Raw genomic sequence first — 20,573 nt, 5'->3', positions numbered from 1 at the left:
TAAGGGGTTCAACCTAGCGTCCTCCAGTGATCCCTAAGGAAGCTAGTCAGATCCGGCTTCCTCTTGGAAACACACCACGCCTTCTGCTCTGCTCTCCTCTGAGCACAGCCTTCACGGAGCCACGTCACCTTGTGACGCTACGAGGCAGGACGGCACAATGGGAAAGCACTGGGCACGCACAGAGGATTCAAGCTGGTCTAGGCTCTGCCACTGAAACACTCGGTTCTCAGACATGCCACGTCACCTCTCCGGTCCTCAGGATTTAAGTCCTTCGTAGTACTTGTGTTCCTGTGGGCCAGGGCCCTAGCCCAAGGCATCTCATGTAATCCTTTCCACCCTGTGAAGCAGGAATTAGTTATCCAGATTATTACCCACACCTACTGAATTAGATTTCCAGGGAAAGCAGAGCAAGGAGCGCCACGTCCCTTGGACGTGCACCAGGAAACTGCTGCTTTGCATTATAAGCCCTTCTGTACTGTTTATTTTCTAACCAGTGTATACATTGCTTTGATTTTTTAAAAGCACAAAGCTTTACAAGTGATTCCAGTGCACAGTCAAGGTTGATAACCAGCCTCACAGTGGAGAAAGCCCAAGACTGAATCGGAGAGCCTAGGTTTAAACCCTCACTGCTACCTCACAGCTGGGTCGCTTACCTCCCTGGGCCTGTTTGCTCATCTGTAAATGGGGAGAATAGCAGTCACTACCTTTAAAGGCCTGTGATTATCTAGGTGCCGACTAATTTGCTTCAGACATATTTCATTTCATCCTCCCCACACTGCTGCAAGGTAGGCCGCTATTACCTCCTTTCCTACGTGAGGAAACCGGGGCTCAGGGAGGTGAAGTAATGGGCTCGTTTCTATAGCTGGCACCGGAACCAGGCTGACTCCCAAATTATGCTCTCCCACATATGCCAGTACTTCCCAAACTACAGCACACAGTCCCACACCGGTGGTAGGGGCCTTCTTTAGTTCAACACAGACACATTCTGTTTTGTTTTGATAGTTATGCCTTTTAATATGCATTAGAAAAAACATAACACATCAAACCCGTGATTTCATAGATATCACTACTTAGGATGAAACTGAATTAGACCTAAGACGACCTCAGAAAAATATTGAGTAAATAGTACAGGAGGGCAATTCGGAAGTATCTATTAAAAACAAAAATATAAATAGTCTGACTGCAACTCAACTTCTAGGAATCAATCATAGGCAAACTTTCATATACCTACACACACACACGCGATGCTCCTATGTGGTATTTTGTAATAGCAAAATAGTCTTACTATTCCAAGAGAGATGCGTAAGTAAAATACGGTAGAGTCGTATGACGGCAATCTACACAGCAGTTACAAAAGGGTGACCTGAATCTACTAGCGACACGCATACATCTCAAAAACTTTAAAGAAAGCAAATTGCAGAACAATTTCATGTGCCATTTGCATTAAACACAATAACATTTCCAATGAATTCATATATGTAAATCTTAAAACAAAGTCTAGATAGACGTACAATAAAGAGACTAGCAGTTAAGGGTGGGGGGCAATGGTAGTTGAACGAGGCTAGCTTTATTTCTAACAATCTAATTTCTTAAAAAGAATGAATTCGTGCATTACTTGGGTAATTAGTACTGATTTGACTTTTAAGAAACAAAAAGGCAGTCTATGGATTGGGACAAGGTAATGGTGTGACGGTGTCTGTGAACGAGCAAAGGCTGACCTCATGGAAGCAGGCTGCGCTGTCTCGGCAGTCTCTGGCGCTTATGTGGTTAGTTCCCAAAGGAACGTCATGTGTCATTGGCCGGGGTATGACCCAGGCTACCTCTCCCCTACTTCCTCACAACTCACGATGGGGCTCGGGCACCCGGTTGTCATACGATAAATGCTGCAGGTTTCCTTAGACCCTCCGCTTACCAGGTAAACCCCATCAGTTCTCTGGAACATTCCCAGTAGCCAGCGCATTCAGCATCTCCCAGATTCGGAGGCTCCTTTAGTCCCTGACAACTGGGATCAGAAGCCCTCAGGGGTCCAGGCATGAGAAGGCTGTATTCTGAGGGGTTGGCACCTAGTGGACTACAAGCAGGGATAAGGCCTCCAGTGAGGAGCTTGACATTATTAAATCCTGAGGCAGATAATACTACTAGCCCCATTTCATAGATGAGGAAACTGAGGCACAGAAAGGTCTAATTAGTGAGTGATTAAAAAAAAAAAAGGGACTAAAACCCGCAACTATCTGTCCCCAGAACCTGGGCTCTGCTCCTAGTGCCTGACCAAATCCTGCCAGTTTATCGAGGTCCAGCTCAAATGCCACCGTCTCCAGGTGAGGCTTCCTCCTCAAGTTCAAAGTGCCCGTACACGTGATCCAGCTGCCACAAGGACCCCGAAACCCACTGCATCTCCTTAGCAGGAGGGATCACGTCTCATTCAGTCCTGTATTCCTAACAAAGAGCCTGACAAACAGAGGGCGTTGAGTGTGTTTGATGAATACACAAATAAATAAAAACACAAATGAGTGAATGAGGGCAGTTCCATGTGACTGCCTGACGCCTATGAGGTCCTGAAAACCTTTGCCCAGCTCTGGGGTGCTGTCACACTAAGCTCTTGGAGTCAAATTCAGCCCAGTCTTCTTCTAAAATGGGTCTCCAGTATCTTCATTATTTCACAAACACTCCCACATGCACACATGTGGACACACACATACACACACCCACACACAAGCAAAATGCAAGGGGTCTCATAGACCCATGGTTACGGGTAGATATGGGGGGGGGGGACGACGAGGAGGGGGAAGAGGGCGATGGGCAGATGGCCCTGTCCAGCTCAGTTCTGTTCAGCTCAGCTTCGCACCTCCCTCCAGAGGCCAGGACGCTCACTCCCGGTAGCTCAGGGGTCTTTGCTCCAGACCTCACATCACCTCTGTTCCTCTTCATGCTGATAGCAGTGCCGAAATCCCATGACTACAGCAAACAGGGACAGGAGGTAGGGGAAGGTTGGCAGCCAAATATCCAGAGATTGGAAGAGGGGCAGCTTAGGGATCCACACAGCGCACGAGGGCAGAACTGCCGCTACTGCTCATTGGGGTTGGGGTTGGCGTCTGGGTACTTGGTGAGGTCGAAGGTCAGGACTTTGCTGATCACACAGTCCCCTTGCTGGAAGAGGGAGAAAAAGAAAAAGGAAATCGTGAGCAGAGAGTAAGAGGCCTCTAGCATCCCAGGGGTGGGGGCCTCCTACCCTCCTCCTTCCCCACCCGCCCAAAGCCCACGCACTGCTTCTCTCTGGGTGCGGGAGGAATGCACTCCGTCCTATGTACCTTCTCTCCCTGCCCACCCCTGCACTCTCCTCCTTTCTCTGCTGTCTGGCTGCTTCTGCCTGGCCTTTCCACCTGTCCCCAAATGCGACGGCCCTGTCCAGCTGGGCTGCCTAAGCCCCCAGGGCAGGGTTCCAACAAGCCCAGATGGCCAGTCAGGACCTAAGTCTCCATGCTCCCCTGCCGCCATGCCCCTCCACTGCGGCCTTTCCTTCCTGCCTCGGGGAGTCTGGCAGGGAGTGGGGCTGGCGTCTGAGCCAGGCCCGCCCTACCTCGGGGTAGACGCCAATGAGACTCTCCGCCTTGGTGTAGAACTCCTCCTTGAGAGAGATGACGATGGCCTGGAAGTTGCAAGTCGACTGCTCCTTGATGTAATTGGCCACCTGTGGGAGGGGCCAGCAGGCACTCAGCAGGGCCGAAGCCCTGACACTGCCTTGTGTTTTCCAGGCAGAAGCAGAGGCAGAGGGGTGGGGTGGGAGGTGGAGGGCAGGGGGAAGAGATAGTGAGAGAAAGTCACTCACTAGCACGGCCTGGATGACCCTGGGCCCAGGCTCCCAGGCACAGAGAACAGGAGCAGGAACAGCGAGGGCACACTCAGGAGTTGCTCCCGGAAATCCAGCCCCAACCCAGGGGCCCCCTTGCCAGGCCCCGCTTTCCTTGCACCCACCTTGCCGATGTTGGTGTTATCCAGCGCAGCATCAATCTCATCCAGGACGAAGAACGGGGCTGGCTTGTAGCTGGGAGGGAACCAGTAAGTGACATCACACTGCTGGGGTGGGGTGGGACGGGACAGCCCCTGGGCCCATCACACAGGGGTGCTTCCCCTCCACTTCTTCAGAGACTTAAAATCCCAGGCCTTCATGTTCCCTGAGCCTCTAAAGGCCTATAGCCCCACTGAGCTCTCCTCTGCGTCAGCCCTGTGCTCCCGGAGCCTGCAGAACCAGAAGACATGGTCCTCTCCGGAGCTTCCAAGCTGGCTGGGGAGACAAAGGTGTGCCAGGCTCTGGCCACACCACACAGGCTACGTGGAGGTGCCCCCCCGCCCCGCACCGTGCTGCCAGGTCTCGCTGCCTGTACACGTACTGCGCCCCCCCTCTGAAATGCCTACTGGTCTCCCTGGCCAACTTCTCCTCATTCCATGCATTTCCTGCTCGAGTGTTACCTGCTCACTCACAACCCCCGCCCACTGGGGGGCGTCCCACCTCTGCATCCACGGCATCCACCCTCACCCGTCATAACACTCAGCTCACTGTCTGTTCGCACATCTGGCTTCCACGAGACCATGCGCTCCTTGAGGACAGAGAGCATGTCTGACTCATCTGTGTCTCTAACCCCCTAACAGGGTCTGGTACAGAGCAGCCCTCAAGAAATGTTCGCTGAATGATACTATGCAATTAAGCGCTAAGTTGTGGGGGTCAGGTTCAGTACGACTGGCGTTTAGGAGGGGAAGGGCAGGGTAGGCCGGTGGTCAAAGCAGGTTTCCTAGAGAACAGGAGGAGAACGAGACGTAAAGGGGCAGGAGGTGCCATCAAGCTAGATTTGCATGGAAAGGGCTGAGTAGCCAGCAACCACGGGAGCAAAAGCCTGGTGATAGGCCTGACCACCTGCGGGAGCCAGTGAGGGAGGGCACGCTGCGTGGAGGAGGGCGGATGGGGAACACGGGTCTAGGAAAGCAAGGGCAGATGTGCTGTAGTAGGCAGGGAATCAGGGATGCAGTCCAGACTCCACCAGACCATCTTCACCTCTGCAGACCTCTGCACATCCTTGGGCCCCAGAGAGACTCAGTTCAGTCTCTCTGCCAACTGCCCTAGGGGCCACAGCCTTACCTGTGGATGGCAAAGAGCAGGGCCAAAGCTGCCACTGTTTTCTCCCCCCCTGACAAGTTGTCCATAGGCCGGAAGCGTTTGCCAGGGGCCACGCAGTTGTAGTTGATGCCATCCAAGTAGGGCTCCTCAGGGTTTTCAGGGCCCAGGAACGCCTAGCGGGGAGGTAGATGAATCTGGGTCTAGGTCTGGATGGGGATGGCGGCGGGAAGCTTAGAGGGAAAGGCAACTGAGGATGGTAGGAGCTGGATGGGTAAGGGGCTCCAGCCTACCTGGGCACTGCTGTTGCGGGACAGGGCCTTGTAGATTTCATCAATGTTAGTGGCCACAGACTCAAAACAAGCATTGAAGCGGTCAAAGCGCTCCTTCTTGATCTGTTCAAAGGCCTGCTTGGCCTTCTTGGCTCGCTTTCGGGCCGCCTCAAACTCTGCCACGAGAAAGAGAGAGGTTACCCCTCAGTGCCCGGGTTCTGCCAAGGCTGAGGACCATGCTCTGGCAAGAACGGCCTGCAAATGACAATGCACAGAGCAGGGACATCCCAGAGAGGGAGAGGAACGCCTTGGGGCGGGGGGGGGGGGGTGTCCCAGGAAGACGGTCCCACAACCCTCTGTATCCAGTGGGCCAGCCACATAGTGCGAAGAAACACGGGTTTGGAGCCACATAAACACGGATTCTCCCCTGGGCTCTACCAGCAACTAGCTGTGTGACCTTGGGCAGGTCATTCACTCTCTGTGAACCTCAGCAGCTTTCCATTCTATAAGACACGTGTGATAACCCCTACTGTTCAGGCTTCTTGGGACTTTCAAGAAAGCATGTGAAAACGGGCGCGGCTGTGAGGCGCCCGGCAGGCCTCCTTCCTGGCTTCATCTCAGGCCCAAAGAAAAGGGGAAAGTCCTACCGTCTGAGGTCTCCTGGAACTTGTCCCGGACACTCTCTAGCTTTTCCATGGCCTTCATGTTGGGGGCAGCAATGCGCTGCAGCACACTCTGCTGCTCGTTCAGCTTCTGCTGCAATGTATTCATCTCCTGCTTGATCTCCTCCTCAGCCTGGGCGTCCTGTAAATCCAAGGCACAGCAATAGCAAGAAGGGCCAGGCCCCTGAGCTCAGGCCCCCAGAGCTGCTTGATCGCATGGGGCCTGAGAGCCTGTTCCCACGTGGAAGGCAGGTTCTTCCCCAGCTCGGTTCCTCCCGTAGAAACCATTCCCACCAGCGCTGGAAATAACAGGCTGACCCTGCTTTCCCATCTCGAGCCCTTCCCCCAGGTTCTGTCAACCGCTCCGTCTCTCAGGAGGAGCAGCTGGTGGCGCCCCTCTCTGGCTCTCAGCCCAGGCCACGAGCCAGCGTCATCCCAGGGTGACCTAGAGGCTCCCACACAGACTGGTCTGCACTCCACAATGAATAAGGCAACTCACATTTGTGGTCCCCATCACTGGATCTGAGCAAATCCCAGTTGAGTTTGGTTTTAGGTTTTATGGATATGGCAATGCATGTCTGGGCTTGTGCCTTTCTGCCACTTCTGGTCAATAACTATTCACTGAATGGGGGCCTTGGGGCCCCCAGGTCCTGTGAACCATGGTTCCTGTGCTCGCAGAGCTCACGGACTAACAGAGGAATGCATATAAGCAAACAGTGAGAACACTGTACGGTGATACCACGACAGTGCTAAACACACACGTTGGGCGAGCACACAGGGGCGCCTCACTCAGAGTCCGGGGCTCGGGAAGGCTTCTAGAACGTGTTTAAGTGCAGGCCTTGGGATGAAAGGTGACGACGGAGCAGGAACAGTCTTCTGGGCAGCAGACTGAGCATCGTACGCAAAATCAGGCCTTTGCTCACGGTTCATTCAAGGAATTCAAAGCAACTCAAACAAACTTCAAAAGCCCCCACATACACACAAAAAAGGCAATTCAATATGGCAATAGTAGCAAGTGTGTGTACGTGTGTGAGAGACAAGGCAGCCTGATGACAAAGGGCCTTTCAAGTCTTGTAAGAGGTTCGGAATTTATCGTACGGGAGGAGAGACATCACTGAAGGACTTCAAGCACAGGAAGAACTGAACACATATGCATGTTAGAAAAGCCCTTCTGATCTCTCCATACTGCTATAAGGTGGTCCTCAGGATGTGTTGTAATGAAATGTGAAAAGCGTACAATACAATGCTAGCCTTTATCTGAGGGAGGGAATATGAACATATTTGCATACAAATATATTTGCATTTGAAAAGTACAGCAGAAAAAAGGATAAACCACAAACTAAAATGGTTATGCATGGAGGAAGGGAGGCAAAGGGGACAAGAAAGGAAGCTAAACTTCTCTTCATGTACCTTGTACTATACTTTTGGTTTTCAGAACCATATAAAGATTTTACATAATTATAAATTAAACCAAAATGTGAAAAACACCGGGTAAAAAAATTGTTGGGAAACAAGACAGTCACAAGATGCCCAAGAATACCCTAAAGATCACTAACTACTTACAAAGTGAAAATGTTTAGTGTTGAGATCTGGCAACTGATACGTTAACTGAGGATCAAAGGTAGCCTCACAAATATGGGACATGCTGACATCCCACGCCTCCTGGCATAACCGATAAAAGGTACACAGCATCGCCATTGACATGTTCTTGTCAAACAATTAGTGAACCCTAATCCATCCAGCCTCCAGGCTAGGTCAAACTTCCAATTTACAGGAAGAACAAGTTAAGCAATAATGAAAGGAAACTAAAGAGACAGGACAACCAGAAACAATATGTGGATTTTGATTGGATCATACTTTTAAAAAAAAACAAAAAAGCCTATAAAAGACACTTTCGGAACAACTAGGAAAATTTGAATATGGGCAGAACATTAGATGTGAAATTACTATTAATTTTCTTAGGGGTAATATGCAATTGTGGTTATAGAGGAGAATCCCTTGTTCTCAGCATGCTGAAGTATTTAGAATTGAAGTCTACAACTTCCTTCAAATGGTGCAGCAAAAACAAAAAAGTACAGTGCGGAGGGAGGGAGGGAGGGAAGGAGGGAATCAAGAGATGAGAGAGAACACACACTGGCAAAATATGCATTGATGAATCTAAGGTGAAAGACACGTACATGTTCAGTATACTATTCTTTCAATTTTTCTGTAAGTCTGAACATTTTCAAAATTAAAGTTGGAAAAAGTAAGTCAAAATGCTAAAAAAAGGAATCCCTTCAAAACTGGAAACAAAGAAAGCTGACTATAAACATTAAGCTGGTTAAACATAAGAATTTTTTCAAATTACTTTAAAACATAGGAAACACGAGTGTACATGCCCAATGAGCCATTACCTTAATGACAAAAAGAACCTCAAGAAAATCTTAAACAGCATTCAATAATTAAATTGTTACTAATGATATCTAATTGTGATTTTCAGACTAGATATACAGAATAGCATACAGTAACTACGTTGCTATGTTAGTGCTGCCAGGAACCAAGATTTTTAGCAAGAATAACTGGAGACTCAAGTATAAAATCAATGATGTTCAACTGTGAGAATTACAATTTCAATTGGAAGTATCAATACAAAATCATAACACATTTTCCTTCAAAGGGAAAAAAATGCATTTCTTAGCCTAGTCTACCGAAAAGATGTAAAAGCACCAAGCAGCCCAGCATCATGAGCACTCCAGTGTCCAGATGGTTTGTTCTGAGCTTTTTATCACTCATGCCCAGCTCCTACTCCCAACTTAGGCAGATGTTGACCACCCACAGGCATCGCCCTGGTAGTCACTAAATAACAGCGTTTCTCACTAAAAGAAGTCAGATCTTCTGGGAGAAATGGCTAATTCTAGGTCTTGGCGTAGGACATGTAGAGGATGAGCCTGGACATATCAGAAAGCAAAGAAGATACAAAAGACTACAAGAGTTCTGTCAAAATGATTCAGAGCCACACACAATAACATGAAATGCCACGTGCAAAAGAATGAAACTAGACTGCTATCTGTTGCCATACACTAAAATTAACTCAAAATGGATTAAACACCTTAAACATAAGAACTGAAACAATAAACCACACGGAAGAAAGCATAGGTACTAAACTTATGGACCTGGGGTTCAAAGAGGATTTTATTAATTTGACTCCAAAGGTAAGGGAAGTAAAAGCAAAAATAAACGAATGGGACTATATCACACTAAGAAGCTTCTGCACAGCAAAAGAAACCATCAACAAAACAAAGAGGCAATCAACTGAATGGGGGAAGGTATTTGCAAACAACGCCTACGATAAGGGGCTAATATCCAAAATATACAAGAACTCATGAAACTCAACAACAAAACAACAAACAATCCAATTAAAAAATGGACAGAGGACCTGAACAGATATTTCCCCTAAGAAGACATACAAACGGCCAACAGATATATGAAAAAATCCTCAACTTCACTAGCTATTAGAGAAATGCAAATCAAAACCGCAATGAGATACCTCCTCACCCCAGTCAGAATGGCTATCATCAACAAGACAAATAAATAGTAACAAGTGTTGGAGAGGCTGTGGGGAAAAGGAAGCCTCATACACTGCTGGTGGGAATGTAAATTAGTACAGCCACCATGGAAAAGAGTACGAAGGTTCCTCAAAATATTAAGAATAGAACTACCATACATAACACCCAGCAATCCCCCTTCTGGTTATATAACTCCAAAAATCTGAGAACATTTATTCATTAAGATGTATGTACCCTGATTACCATATGACCCAGCAATCCCTCTCCTGGGTATCTACCCAAAGAATTTGAAATCATTTATACATAAAGACACGTGAGCTCCAATGTTCATTGCAGCTTTGTTTACGGGGGCCAAGACATGGAAACAACCAAAATGTCCTTCGATAGATGAATGGATAAAGAAGTTGTGGTATATATACACAATGGAATATTATTCGGCGGTAAGGAAAGATGATAGATATAGGAACATTTGTGACAACATGGATGGATCTTGAGAGTATAATGCTAAGCGAAATAAGTCAGAAAAAGCAGAGAACCCTATGAATTCACTGATATGTGGTATATAAACCAAAAACAAGACAAACAAATGAGAAACAAAAACTCATAGACACAGACAATAGTTTAGCGGTTACCAGAGGGTAAGGGGGTGGGGGGTGGGAGATGAGGGTAAGGGGGATCAAATATATGGTGATGGAAGGAGAACTGACTCTGGGTGGTGAACACACAATGGGATTTATAGATGATGTATTACAGAATTGTACACCTGAAATTATGTAATTTCATTAACAATTGTCACCCCAATAAATAATTTAAAAAAAAAAAAGATATATGTACCCTGATGTTCACTGCAGCATTATTCATGGGGGCCAAGACATGGAAACCACCAAAATGTCCTTTGATGGATGACCGGATAAAGAAGTTGTGGATATGTACACAACGGAATGGAACTACTCGGCCATAAGAAAAGGTGAAATACTGCCGTTTGCGACCTGAATGGACCTCGAGGTTACCACGCTAAGCGAAATAAGTCAGACAGAAAAGGTCAAGAACCATATGACTTCACTCCTATGTGGGATACAAAACTGAAAGCAACAAAGGAACACGACAAACAAAAACTCTTAGACACGGACAATAGTTTAGTGGTTACCAGAGAGTGAGGGGAGCAGAGGGGTAGTAGAAGAGGGTAAATGAGGTCAAATATATGGTGATGTATTATACAAATGTACACCTGAAACCTATATAATTTTACTAAGCAATGTCACCCCAATAAATTTAATAAAAAATAATTTAAAAAAAGAAAAATATGAAAACACTTATTCATAAAGATATAGGTATCCCTTTGTTCATTGTAGCATTATTTATAATGGCCAAGACATGGAAACAACCTAAGTGTTCTTTGACAGATGATCAGATAAAGAAGATGTGGCACATATATACAATGAAATACGACTCAGCCATAAAAAGGATGAAATAGTGCCATTTGTGCCAACATGAATGGATCTGGAGGGTATTATGCTAAGTGAAATAAATCAGGTAGAAAAGGAAAAAAACTGAATTTCACTCATATGTGGAATATAAAACAAAAAGTAACAAACAAACAAACAAAACAAACAAAAATACACATAGACAGAGACAACAGAATGGTGGTTACCAGAGGGGAAAGATGGTGAGAGGAGGGAGAAGTGAGTAAAGGGGGTCAAATATATGGTAACAGAAGGAAACTAAACTTCGGTTGCAGAGCATACAACAGGGTACACAGACATCCAATTATAATCTTGCACACATGAAAATTATATGTTATTAACCAATGTTACCCCAATAAATTTAATTTTAAAAAATGATTCAGAAGCCAACTTAAACAAGTTCCCACTAGCCAAAAATGCGCCAACTTCATCAATAAGGATAATAACCACAAGAGTACAACACACCAAACGTGTTTAAACCCGTAAGTTCATAATGATTTGCAAACAACTCAGTGGGCAAATCTTGAGAATGCCAAAGAAACAATTCATTATTTTATAAAATGGTAAATCGAGGGAAAGAATGACGCATATATGTCCTGCCTCTTCCGTACCAATTATACTTCAGGGTAACCAAAGAATTGATGAGAGGAAATATCTGGTATTCCAGCTAATACACAAAAAAGAAATGACAGAATAAAAAGATCACTATTTTGCAACCCCAGATGAATTTATGGACCTAGGTAATGATCATCACGACTGGAAACTGCACAGAAAAGGCCACACGACCGGACATTATAAACCTCCCAGTGGAAGTAACAATGCTACTTATGAAGCAGTCTTCACCAAAACAAACCCCAACACTTGAATCTAATCAAACTTCCACAGATGAGCTGTCCAATAAGGTAGCTATTAGCCACATGTGACTATGGAGCACGAAAAATGCAATTAGTGCATCCGAGGAACAAAAGTTTTAATTTTATTGAACTTTGGTTAATTTAACTTTCAAAACTGAGACTCAATTCAGTTACTGGAAAACTTTTAAGTATATTTGGAACAACTTGGGGGTACATGGTTCGCCTTTTTCAATTATACATTTTAGGATATCTAAATACAGATCAAGTATTCCAGAGGAAAATTTAGCATCCAAGTTGAGATATGCTGTAAGCGTAAACTATACTGGAGTTTGAAGACTTACAACAAAAAGAGATTGTCAAATATCTCATCAGTAATTTTTATATCGCTTACACACTGAAACAAAAACTCTTTTGGACGTACTGAGTTAAACAAAATGTAGCATTAAAATGAATTTCACCTTCTTAAAATTACACACGTGGGTAGTAGTATCTGTGCTGAGCAGCACTGATGTACATCTAACTACCCACTTATAGGAACTGTGGGGGACAGCAGAACTCTTTTCTTGCTTTGTTCTGGGGAGAGATTTTTTTAAATATCACAGGATATAATCAATGAAATACAGAATGCAGAAAATCTCCAGGAGAAATGAGCCAATTTCTTCAACAACAAAAAAGATAGCAAAGAAAAATAAAAAGGAGGGTGAACTTATAGATTAAATGGGACTTGAGACAGTTATCAACCAATTGCTGTATCAATCATGGATCTATCTAGATCTCTCATCTCACTTGACTCCCAATTCAAACAAGTAAATTGCGTGTGAGAGAGAGACGGAGGGAGGGAGGGAAGGAGAGAGGGGAAAACAAGAAAGAGGGAGGGAGGGAGAGAGAAAAGGAGGAAGAGAGAGAGAGACAATCAGGGAAATGAGAATACTAACCATAATATTAAAGAATTATTGTTTTTTTAGGTATGAAAATGATTCTACATATCTTATAGAATTATCTCTTTTAGAGATACATTTGAGATATTTACAAATGAAATGACATGATGTGCAGAATTTATTTTTAAATAACCAAGGGATGGGAAGGGAGGGTGGAGTGTATGGGAGTGCACATAAAAACAAATTTGACCATGAGCTGATCACTACTGAAACCGGTGATGGCAATATGAGATAGCATTGTATTTTACTTTTACATGTGAAATTTTCCATAATAAAAATCTAAAAATAACAAAAACAAAAATCAACTTGAAGTGGCTCCCAATGGCCAAGGATGAAACAATTTAAATATCAAAAAGGAAAATGCCCGGATGGTTCAGTTGGTTAGAGGGCCGGCTGTCAACCACAAGGTTGCCGGTTCGACTCCCGCAAGGGATGGTGGGCTGTGCCCCCTGCAACTAACAACAACAACTGGACCTGGAGCTGAGCTGCGCCCTCCACAACTGAGACTGAAAGGACAACAACTTGAAGCTGAACGGCACCCTGCACAACTAAGATTGAAAGGACAACTTGACTTGGAAAAAAGGCCTGGAAGTACACACTGTTCCCCAATAAAGTCCTGCTCCCCTTCCCCAATAAAATCTTTAAAAAAACAACAACAGGAAAATGACTCCAAAAGACTGAAACAGATCAAAATACGTTTAAACACTTATGCTTATAATAACAACAAATTTAAAAACCTCGCTGGTCACCTTCAAAGATTACAACAACAACCAACTCATTCTAAAAGCTGGTAAATAAAGGAAAAGAATAAAGTATCACACCTTCTCTATAGGAACTGTATTTCAAGGGAACTAAACAGTTGCTGCGAGCAAGTTCTTTTTAAACATCCAATTACTAAGTGGAGGAGGAGTGAAAGCATTAGAAAATTATCATTTTGAAATCATTAAGGGACCTAGGCAATGATCATAAAGAGCTGCTAAAACCAACTCATGAAAGGCTGACAGGGAACTTCATCAAAATCGACGGGGCTAACAGCACCTGAACCTAGCGGTCGTGATTGCTTTTCTTTTGTTACCTTTACATTACGTAAATTTTCAAACATGTACAAAAATGCAGAGGACGTAATGATCTCCCAGGCACCTATTACCCAGCTTTAATATTTATCAACTCATGGCAAACACTCGGCCGTCTATATCCAATTCCTTTCTATATTCAAGTCTTTTAAAACCAATCTCAGACATATTTCATCCATAAATAAATACTTCAGTCTGAATCTTTAAAACAGGGTTTCTGAATCTCAGCACTACTGACACTGGGCCAGCTGACTGGCTGCTGAGGGGGCCTCCTGCGCCCCGCACGGTATTTTGCAGCGTCCCTGGCGTCTCCCCACTAGATGCAAGTAGTGCCTTTGCCCCAGTCGTGACAAGTGGGTGTGACAAGAGTATCTCCAGACATTACCAAATGTCCCCTAGGGATGCAAAATCCACCCCACCTCCACTGAGAACCACTGTTGTAAAAGACAGGATAGACCAACGGAATAGATTTGAGAACCCAGAAATAAACCCACGTAAATATGGACAGATAATTTTTGACAAAGAAGCTAAAAACATACAATAGAGGAAAGACAGCCTCTTCAATAAATGGTGCTGGGAGAATTGGATAGCCACGTGCAAAAGAATGAAACTGGACTGCTATCTGTCACCATGTACCAAAATTAATTCAAAATGGATCAAAGACTTAAGCATAAGACCTGACACAATAAACTGCATAGAAGAAAACATAGGTACTAAACTCATGGACCTTGGGTTCAAAGAGCATTTTATGAATTTGACTCCAAAGGCAATGGAAGTAAAAGCCGAAACAAACGAATGGGACTATATGAAACTTAAAAGCTTCTGCACAGCAAAAGAAACCATCGACAAAATACAGAGGCAACCGACTGAATGGGAGAAGATTTTTGCAAACAGTGCCTCCGATAAGGGGCTAATATCCAAAATATACAAGGAACTCATGAAACTCAACAACAACAACAACAAAGAACCCAATTGAAAACTGGGCAGAGGACCTGAAGAGACATTCTCCAAAGAGGACGTACAAATGGCAAATAGACATGAAAAAATGCTCAACATCACTAACCATCAGAGAAATGCAAATAAAAACCACGATGAGATATCACCTCACCCCAGTCAGAATGGCTATCATCAACAAGACAAATAGTAACAAGTGTTGGAGAGGCTGTGGAGAAAAAGGAACCCTCATACACTGTTGGTGGGAATGCAGACTGGTGCAGCCGCTATGGAAGGCAGTGTGGAGGTTCCTCAAGAAATTACGAATAGAATTACCATATGACCCAGCAATCCCTCTTCTGGTTACTACCCAAAATAACTGAAAACATTTATCCATAAAGACACGTGTACGCCAATGTTCATTGCAGCTTTGTTTACGGTGGCCAAGACATGGAAACAACCAAAATGTCCTTCGATAGATGAATGGATAAAGAAGTTGTGGTATGTATACACAATGGAATACTATTCGGCAGTAAGAAAAGATGATATAGGAACATTTGTGACAACATGGATCTTGAGAGTATAATGCTAAGCGAAGTAAGTCAGACAGAAAAAGCAGAGAACCCTATGATTTCACTGATATGTGGTATATAAACCGAAAACAACAAAAAAACAAGACAAACAAATGAGAAACAAAAACTCATAGACACAGACAATAGTTTAGTGGTTACCAGAGGGTAAGGGGGCGATAGGGGTGGTAGATGAGGGTAAGTGGAATCAAATATATGGTGATGGAAGGAGAACTGACTCTGGGTGGTGAACACACGATGGGATTTATAGATGATGTAATACAGAATTGTACACCTGAAATCTACGTAACTTTACTAACAACTGTCACTCCAATAAACTTGAAAGAAAAAAAGAAAAAGACAGGATGGTTTAAAAATAAAACCCAATACCATTAACTCACCTAAAAATATTAATAGCAATTCATGAACATCATAGATTATCTGGTCAATGTTCAAATCATCCTGTTTTATAAAAAATATTTTTACACGTTTTTCAAGGCAAGTTCTAAATAAAGTATAGACATTGCGATTGGCTGACAAGTCTCTTAAATCTGATTTAATCTGTAAGTTCCCTTTCCTCTCTTTTCTTTACAATGGATTCAAGGGAGAGCCATATATTCCAATTAGTTCATTTACTCTATAGTCTATAAAAGTTCTTCCTCTCTATTTTCTTTCTTCCCATTTATTTATGGAAGAGACTAGGTCTTTTGTCCTTTAGTTTCCCAAAGTCTAGATTTGGCTAAATGCATCCCTGAGCTTTCATTAAACATGTGCCTCTGGTACCAGTGTTTCATATAATTGATGGATATAAAGGCTTGATCAGGTCCTTGTTTGAGGTTTTGGCAAGAATATTTCATAAGCAATGTTGAACACTGATCAACCTTATCATCACACAGAGAGAGAACTGACATTCAGCGTCTACTGATAGTTACAGAAGGACGAGTACACAAGTACACAGCACCACCTATGATATGTTCTTGCCAAAAATACAAAATGAACCCAAATGCAATCAAACCCTCGATTTAACTATCAGTTTACAGGAAATACAGGGGATGGAAGAACATGTTAAATGACATCATGGGACATCATCAGCCAAATTCAGAATGTAGGAAATTGTGCAGGTCCAATGACTCAGTTTCTTTCATAAATAGGAAGAAAAAAATTAAAAGGGATAACAAAATGTTATAGACTAGAAGACACCAATTTTAACATATGAACCTCATTTAAATCCTGATATAAACAAACTGAAATAAAAGCTATTTATGGGACGTTCATGGAGATCTAAACATTTATAGATATTACAGAGTTGTAGTTAAAATTATTTTGGTGTGATACTGTGGTTACGTTTTTTAAAAGAGTCCTATGAATGGAATAATATCTGGAATTTGGCTTAAAATAGGCCAATGGGGAGGGGGAAGCGTATACAAAATAAGAGTGACCATATGTTGCTAATTGTTGAAGCTGGGGGATGGGTACCTGGGGTTCATTATAGCGTTGTCTCTACTTCTGTGCATGTTTGAAAATTCCCGTAACAAAAAGCTTTTGAAAAAAACCAAGTTTCCCGGCTATAATAATGGATTGGAAAGCATCAGAAACTATTTAGGAGTCTCCCGCAGCAGTCCATGTGAGAGGTGCACATAGCCTGTGCTAGAGAGACAGTGGAAACACAAAAAAGGTGAGTAGATATTTGGGAGGCATAATGGAAAGGACTTGGCACACTGAATACGCAAAATGAGAGAGGGAGGCAAGAGCAAGGCTCAGATTTCTGGTTTGAACCCGTGCCTGGCACTGAGGAGAAGGGTCAGGTGTGGGGAGGAGGGCTGGCGTCTGAGGTACCTGTGGGACTCAGCATAGCAATGGCAGCTGAAGGCCAGGGAGGGAAAGAAAGATCCAGGATGAGAGAGAGCCAAGTGAGAAGGAGAGTGCCTAGGAGAGAGCACTCAGGAACCCCCGAGGCCTAGCTGTTCACTGTACAGGAGGCTGTTCGTGCATGTGTATCTGGGCTGAGATGTGTACATGCGCAGAAGGGGAAGACGGGCAGCAGGCAGGGACGGGGGCAACTGGGGATGTGGGAGAAGATGTGCCGGGCTGTGCATGCATGTAGGAGTGTGGATTGCAACTCCACCCTCTGTCTCTTGCTAGCTTGCCCCATTTTCGTCCCTAGTGTCCAGAGGGGGGCCCCCTGATGGGCTGACCCTCTCTGTGGACAGCTGAGAAGGTGTCCCTACCCCCAACTTCCCACCCTGAGGCCGATCCTCACCTTCAGATCCTCACACAGGTCACCGTAGTCAATCTCGATGAGGGCCTCTCGTGCATAAATACTGGAAGTTCGCTGGGAACCACTCACTGAATCCTCCCCCTGGGAGCTACCCTGCAAAGGCAAAAGGGAATAGAGTGGAGCAGACTGGCTGCAAGGGAGCCCCCGGTCCCTCTAGAAGCGGCTGGGGGCTCCCTTGCAGCCTTCAATGACTGAGAAAGCACCTGCTTTGAAAGAACTGATGGAAGGACAGCAGCTTTGAAGGCAGAAAGACCTGAGTTCAAAATTGGGCCCTTCCACTGTGTGTGTGTGATCCTGGGCGAGCCGCGCTATCAGATCGGAGTTCGCTCATCTGTAACATGGGACGCCTGCCTGGCAGTTTGGACTTGAATTAGGAGTCATCATTATGTCATGTGCTACCATGAGGCCTGGCACATTTCTGGTGTTCAAAATATTTTGCAATTTAAATTAGACTGAAATGGCATTTGGGAAGGGGGCAGGGAAAAGGACATGTGGGACTGAGATACATGTCCAGGTCGAAGACAAGACCTATGCAAACCTCCTCTCAGGGAACATTCTGCCCCCTCGCTACCAATCTTCACTTCCAGTGGATAAAACGCCTTGGCTCTTCTGTCAGCTGGTGTCCCTCCCTTTCCTGTAACAAAGCTTCGTCACCTCTGCATTGCTGATGTCCCTTACCCAACCCTCTCCTGGCCAACCTCCCTCACTGCAGCTGAGCCGTGTCCTTGGGTCCTCCAGCTTCCGTCTTGCTTTGCTCTGGGCTGTCCCTCAATTCCTGCTCCTACCAATATCCACCACCTGCTGGAGCTAACTGAGCTCAAGTCCCTAAGGTTAGTGGTTGCTTTCATCTTCCCCAGGCTTACTCCCCTCAGCACCTACTGACATGCAGGACTCCTCCCCACGCCGCTTCCCTCTCACAGCCACATTGCTGCCTTGCACCTCAGCGGCCCTCACAGCCTCACCCCGCCATCCCTACTGTCCCTCACCATGCCTGCCCCCATCCCACTCTCTCTCCCAGGCCACTTTCACACTTTCACGCCGTCCCTGATTAATGTTGTTCACAGCCCGCGCCCACCAACAGCCACGCACATCCGCCATGATACTCACCTCTTCCTGACTAATATCGTCCATGGTGCCCTTGGACAGTGGCAACTTGATGTCCTGCATCTTGCAGGCCTGTAGCAGGTTGTGGCGGTCACTGCGTTTCTGTTCAAGTTTGGTCTCGATGGCGGTCACCTCTTTCTGTAAATGGGTCATTTCCCTAAGAAGATCCAGGGAGATAGGTGAGACCCAAATCCAGCAGGCTGTCTGCTCCACCTACTTGTCCCAACCCCAGGCCTGAACCCACTCACTTGTTGGCGCCCCCCAGTTTCTTACGAATCTCCTCCATCTCGTGATTCTTGTCATTCACCTCCGACTTCTTGGCTAAGTGCTGATTCTTCAGATCTTGTAACTGGGCCATGGTCTCATCTATGATCTTCATGTGTCTTTGCTCCTCCTGGTCCCAGCAGCGGAAACAGGACAAGAGGTGAAGGCTTTCCTTATCTCACCTTAGGACCTTCTCCCCTTGCTCCCACCCTTTAAACCATGCAGTTTGTTGGAGCCTCTCTTCAATGAGCTCTGTTTTCACAAACTCCCATCACCCCTCAAGCTTCTTTTAATCTTATTCTAAATGACCTGGTTGCCCTCTCCCAAACACCCCATTTTACCAGTTGCCTGCTATGGAAAAGTTCAAAGTATAGAAAAAAAGTATTAAGGGGAGGGGGGATCACTCATAATCCTACCAGCCAGAGATAACCAATTAACATTGTAGCCCATTTCCTCCCAGCATTACTTATAGACAGCTCTAGAGTTAAGACTAGGTTGTAACAAAAACCTGATAGTGGGACTTAATGTTACACTTGAGCATCTTTTCCACATCAAAACTACTGTCTTGAGCTATACAACATTAATGTTGTTTTTTTAAACCCATAAACAACATGGTCTATTTTCTACGAGTACACATACACGAATGTAAAGTACCTAAGTTTAAGTACCTGCAGGTCTAGCAGAATACACTCCATGGGTTAGCCCCTGGAAGACTAAGTGCACTGGGATTGAGTGGTCACAGGGGACTGTTGGATTACTTACAATGTTCCGATTATTTAAAAGGAGAACGTTTCGTTGTTTTGTTTTCGTTTTGATCTTCAAGTCACAGAAAGGGGATGTGTGGGCAACTTACTCAAATGGCTCATAAAAATATGTATAGAGAGATATGCACAAGCAAATACAGCAACGTGTTAGTGACGGATGAAGCTTGCTGATGGGTAGATGGGAGTTCTCTACCCATCTCTACTAGCAACTTTCGGCTAAGTTTAAAATGATTTAAAAATAAAAAGTCAAAAAGTCATAGAAATATATGCTTCTGGATCACCTAGATGCCCACCTCGTTCTGCCCCAGATTTTAGTGCCCAATCTGCATCTGGATTTACGATTCCGGTGACACCAAAAAGGACTGTTTTAATCATTGGGGTTTAATGAAAAAAAAAAAAACACCACACACACAGAAACCAACAATATAGGCAGACCAAGAAGCCATGATACGTTCAGACCAAGTGAGGCCAAATCACCTCAGGAAGGGATGCTGTGAGGAACAAAGATTTCATAGAAATGTAAAGAGAAGGGGTGTAGGAAGTGAGTCACCAGACCATAACCGGCGGCACAGGCACGCCCAACTCAAAGGAACTTAGCCGTGGCAGTTAGCAGCACAGGCGCACTGTGAAAAGGGACTCGCTTTCAGCAAAACACCATCATCTGTTGCACTGAATTAACGTGGTTAATTATAAAATTCAATTTGTAACTCTGTCTTGGCTTTCTGGTTAAGTGTTCCAAGTATGTAT

At 44.9% G+C, this 20,573-nt stretch overlaps 1 protein-coding gene across 2 annotated transcripts in view; it reads right to left on the bottom strand.

Annotated features, from left to right (window-relative positions):
* Nucleotides 1–997: 997 nt before the first annotated feature.
* SMC1A (structural maintenance of chromosomes 1A) overlaps nt 998–20,573 on the bottom strand; it is a 36,540-nt gene continuing 16,964 nt past the window's right edge. For both annotated transcript variants that reach the window (XM_081041804.1, XM_081041805.1), the window contains exons 17-25: nt 19,047–19,192; nt 18,802–18,955; nt 17,677–17,787; nt 6,027–6,183; nt 5,401–5,555; nt 5,132–5,283; nt 3,973–4,042; nt 3,578–3,688; nt 998–3,147 (exon numbers count right to left, since the gene is read on the bottom strand). In XM_081041804.1, coding sequence (XP_080897930.1) covers nt 3,064–3,147; nt 3,578–3,688; nt 3,973–4,042; nt 5,132–5,283; nt 5,401–5,555; nt 6,027–6,183; nt 17,677–17,787; nt 18,802–18,955; nt 19,047–19,192 — 1,140 coding nt within the window. In that variant the 3' untranslated portion in view covers nt 998–3,063. The remainder of the gene's footprint in view (nt 3,148–3,577; nt 3,689–3,972; nt 4,043–5,131; nt 5,284–5,400; nt 5,556–6,026; nt 6,184–17,676; nt 17,788–18,801; nt 18,956–19,046; nt 19,193–20,573) is intronic.

This window comes from Rhinolophus hipposideros (genome assembly GCF_964194185.1).
Source record: "Rhinolophus hipposideros genome assembly, chromosome: X".
In the NCBI taxonomy this organism is placed as follows: Eukaryota; Metazoa; Chordata; class Mammalia; order Chiroptera; family Rhinolophidae; genus Rhinolophus; species Rhinolophus hipposideros.
Note: the sequence above shows the minus strand (reverse complement) of the source record. Positions and strands in the feature narration are given on the sequence as shown.